This window comes from Stegostoma tigrinum, chromosome 2 (genome assembly GCF_030684315.1).
Source record: "Stegostoma tigrinum isolate sSteTig4 chromosome 2, sSteTig4.hap1, whole genome shotgun sequence".
NCBI lineage: Eukaryota > Metazoa > Chordata > Chondrichthyes > Orectolobiformes > Stegostomatidae > Stegostoma > Stegostoma tigrinum.
Genome location: NC_081355.1, coordinates 43,402,210 through 43,414,308, shown reverse-complemented (window position 1 = coordinate 43,414,308; position 12,099 = coordinate 43,402,210). Strand labels below are relative to the sequence as shown.

Sequence of the window (12,099 nt, the reverse complement as noted above, 5' to 3'; positions counted from 1 at the left end):
TTTTGACTATCTAGCCTGGTAAGATCATTTGGGAAAACGTTGTCTGGTGGAGGAATTTACCAAATGTTTTCAGAAAAATTTCTTAAACCAGAATGTTATGGAACCAACCAGAGAAGAGTCTATGCTAGACCTGTTTCAGACGAATGAGACAGGATTAATTACTTACACCATTTTACTGACTTGTATTTTACATACCATTTACGGGAGAGAAGTGGGTGTGCAAGGCAGCTATTTTGAATTTAAACAAAGGCAACTATGAGGGCATAAAAGCAAGATTAGCTGAAGTGGATTGATAATTTAGGTTCAGGGTTGGTTCAATCGAAATGCATTGGGAAATTGTTTGAAAGAATATTCCATACAGAATATATACATTCTAACAAATGAGAAATAATAAGTAATAAAGTCAAAGGTTGCTTCAAAGAGAAGACATATAATTCTGCAAAGATTGTCAGAAAACTAGACAAAATATACAAAAGAGGCAAAGAACTATAAAAAAGATTAATGAGGGAAAATTAAGAGTATGAGACAAAGTTAGTCAAAAATATAAAAAAAGTATGTGTCTTTAAATATTAGAAATAAGAGTTAACAAGTTTTGCTGCTATAGAAAATGATCCTAGGGAATCAGTAATGGATGATAAAGAGATAGCAGATGAACTGAACACATATTTTGCATCAGTTTTCACTAGACGGCATATAAATAATATCCCAAAATAGTTGAAAATCAGGAATTGAAAGTGGGGGAGGAAGTCAAGAAAATTACAATTTTCGCAGAAATAGTACTAAATAAATTGTTCGAACTGTGAGTTGACAAGCCCTGAGGTCCTGCTGAATTGCATCCTAGAAGTGTCTTAAATGAAGAGGCCAGTGAAATAGCTGTGCATTGATTTTAATTTTCCAAAACGCATTAGACTAAGGTAAGGTTGCATTAGATTGGAGAAGAGGTAATCTAACTCTTTTACTCAAAAAGGGATGGAGACAGAAAGCAAGAAACCACAGGCCAGTTAGCTTAACATCTGTCTTTGGGAAAATGTTGAAAACTACTTTTAAAGTTGTTAAAATAGGGCATTTGGATAAGGTCAAGGCAATCAGGCACAGCCTGATTTTATCAAAGGGAAATCATTTTCACTAATTTATTGGAGTTCTTTAAAGAGTAACTTGGGCTGTCAATAAGGGGCAACCAGTGAATGTACTTAACATAAGATTTTCAGAAGACATCCAATCAGATGCCACCACAAAGGGCATTATGGAAAATAGCAGTTCATGGTGTAGGAGGTAATATATTGGTATGAACAGAGTGTTGGTTTGCTAACACCAAGGAGACAGTAGGAATAAGTAGGTCATTTTCAGGCTGGCATGATGTCACAAGTAGTGCGCCACTGGGATCCCTGCTTGGAGCCTCCACTCTTCACAATTTATGCAAATGATTTGAATGAAGAAATCTGTACAGCAGAGAATTGCAGGGAAAATAGCTAAATTTGCTGATGACAAAGATAAGTAGGTAAAGGAGCTGTAAAGAGGACATAAGGAACCTATAAAAAGTTAAGCGATAGGTTAAATGAGTTTGTGAAGATTGGCAAACAACGTGGAAAAATATGCAATTGTCTATTTTAGCAGAAAAGATTTATAAAAGCACACTATCTAAATGATGAGAGGTTGCACAGCTCTACAATGTACAGAGATCTGTCTGTCCCAGTGTATGAATCACAGAACGTTGATTGCACATACAGCAAATAATCAAGAAAGCTACTGAAATATTATTGTTTATTGCTAGAAGCACTGAATGCAAGAATATGGAGGTTATGCTTCAGTTTTGCACAGCTTTGGTGAGACTATATCCAAAGTACTGTGTACAGTAGAATCTTTAAATATTCCCAGTAGATAGGGTTTTTATTACCAGGGAATAAAAGATTATTCGGAATATGTAGGAATATAGAGTTGAGGTTAAAATCAAATCATTGATGGTCTTATTGAATGGCAAGCAGGCTGAAACAGCCGACTGGTCTACTCTTGTTCCTTCTTTGGATATTTGCATGTAGATCAGGGCAAAATTGAATCTATTAATCCTGTTTGTTAGCTAATGAGCAGGTTAAAATTAAGCAGATTTGCCTGCTGGAATGAAATACCTCAGATAAGAACTAGCAGTATCAAGTCAATACAACAAGATTCATTGGTGGACACATGACTGTCTGTTGTGGTTGTTGGCTCGCCGATCTAGTTTGTTGTTCCGCAGACGTTTCATTACCCTGCTGGGTAACGTCATCAGTGCAGCCTCTGATGAAACACCATTGTGTTTTCCCACCTGGTTTTTAAACTCTGGAGTCCGTTGAGCTGGATTACCTCACTTCCGGTTTTCCTTCATAGTGAACTGTATGTGGGATCGAAGTCTATGTGCTTATTGATGGCTTTCTTTGCGGAGTACCAGTCTTCTAGGAATTCCTATGCCTGTCTCTGTTTTGCTTGTCCCAGGATCTTAGTGTTGTCCCAGTCGAATTGGTGGTTTTTCTTATCCATGTGGATAGAGATGAGTGAGTATTGGGCGTGTCTTTTTGTAGCCAATTGGTGTTAGTGCACCCTTGTTAATTTTCTTCCTGTTTGTCACAGTCTCTGCTGGGAATCTTAAAGATGACACTGGTCCAGTCCATAGTGGGAAGTGGGTCTTTGGTTTGGGTGAGCAGTTGTCATGGGTTAATGTGGATTTGTGTGCCCCTCTGATGCCCAACAGTCGTAGGACTCTTGCGGTTAGTTCCGATATGCTCCTGAATTGAATTTCAATTATAAGGTAGCATGATGAGTGTGTTGGAGGGTGTGGTATCTTCCCGGTGTTGTTCGATTAGGCATCTTCTGATTGGGTTTTTTGGACATCCATTATCTTTGAAAACCTGGAAGAGGTATTCTTCTTCTTCTCAGCCGCAAGACAGCAGAACACAATGGCTGCAAGATGGTAAAGGTAATGATAAATGACGCACACAACCTGCTCCATAGATACAACAGAGAAATTATGCATCAAAAAACTTTATTCCTGGAAGCTACCAATCAGGACTGGACAACGGACATGGAACAAGCCATCAACATCAGCCAACAGACCACACGGCCCAAGAAAAGACAGACCCTTCAGGCCAAGCTAGCCACACTTGTCCACCAAAATGACAACAACAGAGCAGACACCTGGATAAGAAACCTCTCCGACAGGAAACTGGCAAACACAGAAAAAAGCCGTTCTCATCCGAAGACTTAACTATACCTACAGAGACGCCAACAAAATGGAGCTAGTAGCCACACTGGAAACCACACGGAGGACCAACAACATCAATGAAGAAACATAACAAACCGTAAGACAGACAGTAATCCCAACGCTGACCGGAAGGAACGAACTCAACACCCTCAACACATAGGAAAGGCAACCCCTAGAAGGACTGAGGAAGGATAAGAACATCACAGAACTACCTGCAGACAAAGGATGCAATGACAGTAATACTAAATAAAAGGGACTACATCTCCAAGGCACAGGCACTGTTAGCTGACGAGAACGCACACCAGCCAGCACAGACTGACCTGGCACTGCAACTAGGCAACAAAATACTCTACCGCTAAAAAGACTCAAACAGACAGGACAGTTCAACAAAACAGACTTCTTAAGAATGAAACCCAAAGGAACATGAACCCAAACAAACAGACATGGATTCTATGATCTCCTGTAAGTGCACAGACTGAAAGTACCCCTTAGACCCATGGTCTTCCTTCCAGGCATGCCATCACACAGATTAGCCAAGGGACTACAAAGGAGACTAAGGCACCTCGTCAACAAGTCACCCTACTCAATCCACTCAGCCCAAGAATTCCTCAACTGTATCAAAGATATAAAGATTGATGATGAGGAGACCATGATATCATTTGATGTCACTGCCTATTCACATCAATAGACATACCACTAGCAAGGGAAACAATGACAGCACTACTTGAACAAGAACAAGACTCCAGTGAAACCAGCTCCACAGACAACATGTTAAAGTTACTGGGCCTATGCCTCACACCCACTTCACATTCAATGGCCAAACATACGATCAGATCAACAGGAAACCCATGGGATCACCTATCACCGGGCTCACAGCTGAGGCAGTGATGCAAAGTCTGAAAAGGGCAGCCCATCCGCAAATCCAACTGAAACTATGGATACGCTACATGGATGACACCTTTGTCATCATTAAACACACCAAGCTAGTGGAGACACACAAACTAATAAACAACACCCTCACCAGAATCAAATTCACCAGAGAGGAGAAGACCAAACAGCTCCCATCCCTGGACATCATGATAGAATGCAAGACAAATGGGCAACTCCAAACAAAAGTGCATAGAAAGGCCACACACACTAACCAGGTATTGAATTTCAATAGTAACCGTCTTAACACACACAAAGTTGTGTGCAAACACTATTTAAATAGGCAACAACAGACTGCTGCAGCACAGAATTATGTTAAGAAGAAGAATACCTCTTCAAGGTTTTCAAAGATAGTGGGTATCCAAAAAACTGGGTCAGAAGATGCCTACACGAACAACACCAGGAAGATACTACATGCAACACACTTATTACGCTAGCTTACATCAGGAACACAGTGGAACTAACCACAAGATTGCTACAACTGCTGGGCTTCAGAGTGGCACACAAACCCACATCACAAACCCACAAACCCAACTCTATGACAACTGCTCACGCGAACCAAAGACCCACTTCCCATTATGGTTAGACCAGTGTCATCTATAAGATTCCCTGCAGATAACATTATTAACGCTACATTGGATAAACAGGAAGAAAATTAATGAACAAGGGTACACTAACACCAATAGGTTACAAAAAGACACGCCCAATACTCACTCATCTCTATCAACATGGATAAGGAGAACCGCCAGTTCGACTGGGACAATACCAAGATCCTGGGACAAGCAAAGCAGAGACAGGCACGGGAATTCCTAAAAGCCTGGTACTCCACGAAGAAAGCCATCAAAAAATGTATAGACCTCAACTCCATACACACTCCACTATGAAGGAAAACCAGAAGTGAGGTAATCCAGCTCAACGGACTCTAGAGTTTAAAAACCAAGTGGGAAAACACAATGGTGTTTCATCAGAGGCTGCACTGATGACGTTACCCCGCAGGGTAATGAAACATCGGCAGAACAACGAACCAGCTCGGTGAGCCAACCCATCACAACATCTACAACCCGAGCTACCAATCTACTCAAAAACCTTACATGACTGTTTGGCTGGGGAGTCAGATACTTAATCTTTGTTAGGCCATCATGTATATACTTAATCTATAATTGTCTTCACTGGTTTAAAAAAAAAGTACCTCCGATGTTTCAAAAAACTGGATTTCTCTTGGGAGTTCCACAGCGTGCCTGTTGAAGTAATCCATAGTGATTGTGTTGTTCCAATAACTTAAATTGTTTTCAGGGTTTGATGGTTTCCTTTTTTTTTGCATACAGCATACCGTAAGTAAAACTGCTGTCAACAGAAAGGAGAAGTTCATTTTCCATAAGGTATTTGAGAAGAAATGGGAATTTTCATTGATTGGCTTAAATGAGTTACACAAGATATCACATTTTAAGACATTAACTATAAGAAATAAATTAAAAGCAACATTGATTAAACATTGTTACAGAGAAAGTAGGAGCTGCCAATGCTGGAGAATCTGAGATAACATGGTGTGAAGGTGGATGAACACAGCAGGCCAAGCAGCATCAGAAGAGCAGGGAAGTTTGATATTTCGGGTCGAGAAGAAGGGTCTCGACCTGAAACGTCAAACTCTCCTGCTCCTCTGATGCTGCTTGGCCTGCTGTGTTCAATCAGCTTCACAACGTGTTATCATTGATTAAAAATTATCTGGTGGGCAACTAATTCTCTAGTGTACAGGAATGCTAATCTTCTTAAGGTTTCAACACAAACAATAATTCTACACTTTATGCATTTATTACAACACTTTCTCTACATGATTATAATCTTTTTTCAGAAACAGGCCACATCGCTTCAAGTTTCCCATCTGTTCACATCTTTCTGTTTCACTAAGTCCTCACATTGAGTGACCATTGAAAGGCACTTCCCACTGTTTTTGAAGAATTTCCATATGGACTACTATTACTCCAAAGAATGATTACGTTGTAGGTTTTAAAGTATTACTATCTTAAAGGTGCATCTTTGTTTTCAAGCATTCAACTGAGTTTAAAAGCACTTTTCAAAATACACACACGTCCTGGCACCTTTCTGTGCTTTGTTTAAATTATGTCAGGCTCTGCTACTTCCAGAGCTGGTTATAAAGCGTCAACGAAATACAAAGATCTGGAGTGACAAACACATTCAGATTGTCAGTTAGCTTTTATTTTATGCTATTACTGAGCTCATTGAACATACAACAGTACAGCACAGGAATAGGCCTTTTGGCCGAGCCTATCTATGCTGTCCCAGTTCAGATTCAAAACTAATCCCATTGGCCTGCAACTGGTCCATATTTCCGAATTCTCTGCCTGTTCATGTGTCTGTCTAAATGCCTCTTAAAGTCTCCTATTGTACCTGCTTCTGTCACCTCCTCTGATTCTGGGTACCTACTACACTCCGTGTGAAAATCCTTCATACATTTCTAGCCAGAAATCTGATTGTGGCACCTTCAGACATGTACAATATACATGAAATTCACACATCACTTCCATTATGCAGAATAGTCAGGGAAGACAAAACAAGTCCCCATTTTGCAGTAGTGTGTCGTGTTCTATCATAGATTCAGCCTCAGGGTCAGACACTTTGACAGCTGCTGTGAAAGAGTAAATATGTAAACTCTGGGATTTGATACATATGTTTTAATATAACTTATACTAAATTTGGGTTTTTAGTTTTTAAGTAAGTAACCAATGTAATTTTGTGAGTTTGAAGTTAATCATTAATTTAAAATTATTTCTGTAACAATGGTGATTTCTTTTAAAACAGTTTTTTTTAGGAGTGGCTTGAGAGTGAATGGATTTGTGCACACCATTAATGGACTTTTGTTTAGAATGGGGTTTCAGGTTGATTCTTCTGGAACTTGCTTCTTTTTAGGTTTAAAGGCATAGCTTATTGAGTTTTTGAAAGGTCATAAGGAAATTAGAGAATGAGCTAGCAAAAGAAAAGCTTAGACTAAAGATTATGTCATACAATGATGCTGGTTTCAATGACAGATTTAACCAAAAATCTAAAAAGAATCTTAGTGCCTCGATATAATGAGGATGGAGCTGAAAGGTATTTTCCGTTATTTTAAGAAGGCATCTGAACAGGCAAAGAGACGAAAAGAGGTTTGTACCTTAATGTTACAAAGTATTTTGACATGTACAGCTAGGGCTGTTTACGCCAGTAGACAGAATAACAATCCGCAGTGTATGAAACTCGCAAACAGGAAATACTTAATGCTTACGAGTTTATGCTTGAAACTTATCAATTGAAATTTAAAATTACAAGAAAAAAGGTGAAGTATAATGAGGAAAATTAAGTTCTCCACTCTGGTAGCAAAAGCAGGAAGGCGGTTGGAAAAAGAGGGAGGTGTAATAAGACCTGGATATCCTTATTGCTGGAAGTAAGCAGGTGCAACAGGTGGTGAAGAAGGCAAACGGTATTGTTATGAAGTTGGGTAGAGTATTCATTAATTGGGAGGCAGGAAGTTAAAATTTGTTGAAAAAATGACTATGAGGTAAAGAGTGCTGTGGCCCCTTTATCTTGCGCTTTATCCGTGCTTGGAAGTTTATAAATGCAGGTGCATAGAGAGTGCCTGAGCAGAAACATTTTGTACAGATTAGCCAAGCAGTGTTTTTTTCCATGGCAACAAGTTTGAATTTGGTTAATTAATTAAAAAGAAGTACCTACGTACAGAAAGCCTGTTGAATTTAAATCTGATGGTGTTGACAACCTGAAACCGATCATGTTATAAGAATTTGATTATGTCATTATGGGTATGTAAAACAAGGGCATTTAGAAAATTGGGGAGAGCCAAATGCCTTCTGAAAGAGAGACAATTGCCTCTTGCCAGAGTTAGCACCATTCAGCTCTCAGAGAAAGCCCATTTAACTAATCAAAGGTACCATGGCATGTTAGATAAAATGCCTTATTGCAGAAACTATAGAGGCAAAACATCCCTGATAGCAGAAGTAACAGAAGAAAGGCATTTGTGAAGACAGCAGAGACAACAGAATATTCCAGAAGACAATCTGTGACAAACTTGGGCAGATTAAGTTATAATTCATTGTACTCTTATTAAGTGAGTTTATTAAGTGGGACTTGTGTTTATTTGAACAGTTTTCCAGTAGAATTTAGAGCAGTTAGGGAGTAGGTGATAGTCTAAGGGGGAATTTTTGGTTTGTTAGTAATTTTGTTAATTTGTTCATTGTTGGGTTAGATAATTTAATTGTCACTTGTCAATCAGGATTTTTTCTTTTAACCAGTCTTTCAATAGATTACGAGGGGAATGACAAGCTTCTCTGGGTGTTTCAGGAGTAATTATTAGTGGGGAACCCCTACTCCTGACATAACAGATTGGGGCGTGTCACTTAATTATCAGAGAGGTTTGGCCAACATAACAAAAATTGAGGACTTGTCTGGGATCTGAATAGGTTTGGACAGATCGAGTCTGGGATCTGGACGGTTTGAAATCGGGATCCAAATGGATTTGCACAGATTTACACAGACTTAGGGATTACTGTCCTAAATCTTTGAATTAAACATAGGGAAGAAAAATCTGTTTAATTACAGTTACGTGTGGTAGGCTAAATTAAAAGTGAGGGAAATAGTTCTTAACTTTGCTAAAGAGGTTCTGGAGTTTGAAGATGCTTCCCAAATTTGTCAAGTAACTTTAGAAAGACAGAGGAAGGATATACTATTAGAATTAGCAAACAGATTAGAATTAGCTTAACTCGGGATAAAAGGAAAGCTGAAATTGTAATGGAGTTAGTCAAGCGCTTAGGTATAACAGAGAAGCAGGCAAGTGTAGTGGAGTTGGAAAAACGTAGTTTGCAAATGAGACAACTGGAATTAGAGAATGAAAAGGAGGTGAGAGAGTTTGAATTAGTCACAAACAGAGGAAAGAGAAAGAGAAAGACAGAGAGAGGGAGGGAAGAGAGGGACAGAGAAACAGAGAGAGAAGAAAGGGAAAGAATGTTTGAGTACAAAAAGATGAAGTTGGAACTTGAAGCCAAAAGACTTCAAATGGCAGACGGAAGTGAGGATGAGTAAATTCATTGTAGCCAACAGCCTAGTAGGGATATATACAAATACGTCAAAACATTAGCAAAATTCAATGAAAAAGGATGTGGAAGCCTTTTCCATTTCCTTTGAGAAATTGGCTAAACAGATGAACTGGTCAGATGATATATGTGGGTAGTGTTAATTCAGATCAAGTTGGTAGGCAGGGCTAGTGACATGTTTACAGTGCTGTCAGATGAGGTGTCAAGAGATTATGCAGAGGTTAAACAGGTTATTTTGAGCGTCTACACATTGATACCAGAAGCGTATAGACAATGGTTCAGAAACATAAAGAAGGAAGTAGGTCAAAGTTATGTTGAGTTTGAAAGAACTAAACAGATCGACTTCGATAGATGGGTGAGAGCATTAAAGGTAGAAAAGACATATGAGGATCTTAGAGAGATTATTCTTCTGGAGAAGTTTAAAAACTCACTTCCAGAATGATAAGAATTCAACGTGAGGAACAGAAAGTTGCCAAAATAAGAACAGCTGCAGAGATGGTGGATGAATATGCATTAGTGCATAAATCAAAATTTAACATCCAGCGGCAATTTCATTCCGTGAGCGATAGAAATTGGGAAAAAGGGAGATCTTTCAATGAAAAGCAAAAAGTAGATCACACTGGGAACAGTTTACCACAGGTGATAAAAGAAACCCAAGAGGGTGAAAAGGAGCTGAAAGAACAAAGAAAATTACAGCACTGGAACAGGCCCTTCGGCCCTCCAAGCCTGCGCCGGTTAGATCCTCTGTCTAACCCGTCATCTATTTTCTAACGGTCTGTGTCCATTTGTTCCCTGCCCATCCATGTACCTGTCCAAATATATCTTAAAAGACGCTAACGTGTCTGTGTCTACCACCTCCGCTGGCAACGTGTTCCAGGCACCCACCACCCTCTGTGTAAAGAACTTTCCACGCATATATCCCTTAAACTTTCCTCCTCTCACTTTGAACTCATGACCCCTAGTAATTGAGTCCCCCAGTCTGGGAAAAAGCTTTTTGCTATTCACCCTGTCTGTACCCCTCATGATTTTGTAGACCTCAGCTGTTTTCACTGTAATGTAATGGGATACATAAAGTCACAGTGTCGGTGGTTTAAGAAAGGCTCTGGGAAAAAAGATGTTGTAAAAGGTGCTAAACCAGTGGGATTAGTTGAGCTAGTGAAGGAAATTCCAAAAGAAGTTGGGCAGCTGCATGAGTGCACATCCTTATTTACAGGCCTGATAGTGAGACAATGCCCAATTTGTACAAAGACCTTACCTCTGTGGGTAAGGTTTATACAGTAAGAACATGAGGAGAAGGTAAAGAAGTTACAATGTTGAGAGATACAGCAGCTGGTCAGTCTTTAATAGTAACAGATGAAAGTATTTGCTCTCCTTCTGAAATGTTACCCAAGAGAGCGGTAATCTGTGGAACAGATGGACAGAGATTGGGGAAGTGAAAGTGGGAGTGATTGAAACACTGTCAATTCTAGGAAGACGTTTGTTTTTGGACATGACCTAGTAGGATCAAAAGTGGGAGTGACGCCCCTTGTAGTGGAGAAGCCAAAGGGAATTGAGGAGTTAAAAGAAAAATACCTTGGAAGATTTCCGGATCATGTGGTGACAAGATCCCACAGTCAAAGGTTAAAGCAAGAGGGGAAATCCAAAGAGAAAGACAGGGAGTTGAGGTGCTGTTAGCTAACACTCTGTTTGATGAAATGGTAAAGGAAGAACCTGAACAGGTAGAGTATCAGATAGAGGTATTTAGTTCTGAAAGATTACTGGAGTTGCAACAAAAGTATGAAACAATAGAAGATCTATAGGGCTTACTTGGAAAAGGTATCAGAATGTATTCCCAAGTGTTATTATCTCAAGGATAGAATCTGAAGATGAAAATGGAAACCTTAGCAGGTTAGTGCAGAGGACAAAATGGGCTGACGTGCACCAGATTGCGTTGCCAATACTATACAGACAGGAAGTATTACACGTAGGAGGTCAGATAGGCATGAGGAAGACTGAGGCTATGATACAAAAGCACTTCTATTGGCCTGGATTGCATTAGGATGTGGTTCAATTTTGCTGTACCTTTCATACCTGTCAAATGATAGAAATGCCACAGCAAGTAATAAAACTGGAACTTTTGGAAAGGGAATGGGAGAAAAATGTATTAGTTATTGCCCCTAAGAGAGAGGAATCAGAATCTAAATCATTTGATTTTAATGTGCCTCAATATAAGTTAAATAATGAGGAAGTCCTTAGAGAATGGGACAGAACAGTGAGCTATCTGTCTCAGGAACAGAGGACTGAATTGAAAGGTTTGTTGCAGAAATATGAGGACATCCATGGCAATAGAATGGGGAGGACTAGTACTATAGTGCATGAGTTTGAAGTAGCGAATGCTTTTCCGATAAAACTGCACCTCTACAGACTTAATCTTCTTAAAGTCGCATAAGTACAGAAGGAAGTGGAAGCGATGCTGCAAGAAGACATCATTGAGCTGAGTTAAAGTGAGTGGAGTCCACCAATCGTGTTGGTTCTGAAGTCTGATGGTACTCAATGGTTCTGCATGGTTTATTGGAAGGTCAAAGTTGTAACTAAATTGGACTCATACCCAATTCCATGGTTGGAGAACTATATGAAAAAGGTTGGATAAGTCACATATATCACCAAGTTAGAGTCTGCGGTTACTGGTAAGCACCTTTGTCAGAGATAGCAAAGGAAGTTTCTGCTCCTGTAATCCCAAATGGGCTGTATCAATTCAAAGTAATGCCCTTTGGTATGAAGAATACACCCATCATATTTCAAAGATTTGTGAACAGAATTGTGGCAGGATTGACTACTTGTGCTGTCTATATAGATGGTATTGTG

At 39.5% G+C, this 12,099-nt stretch overlaps 1 protein-coding gene across 9 annotated transcripts in view; it reads right to left on the bottom strand.

Moving 5' to 3' along the window:
- Nucleotides 1-12,099, bottom strand: part of tmem108 (transmembrane protein 108) — a 195,598-nt gene that overhangs the window by 16,119 nt on the left and 167,380 nt on the right. For 5 of the 9 annotated variants that reach the window (XM_059653748.1, XM_059653767.1, XM_059653768.1 and 2 more), the window contains one exon: nt 5,349-5,503. The exons of 1 other annotated variant lie outside the window; for it this stretch is intronic. In XM_059653748.1, the coding sequence (XP_059509731.1) occupies nt 5,349-5,503 (155 nt within the window). Of the gene's footprint in view, nt 1-2,128; nt 2,932-5,348; nt 5,504-12,099 lie in introns of those variants that run through there. 3 more of the 9 variants (XR_009447078.1, XM_048552781.2, XM_059653764.1) reach the window with 2 other exon arrangements.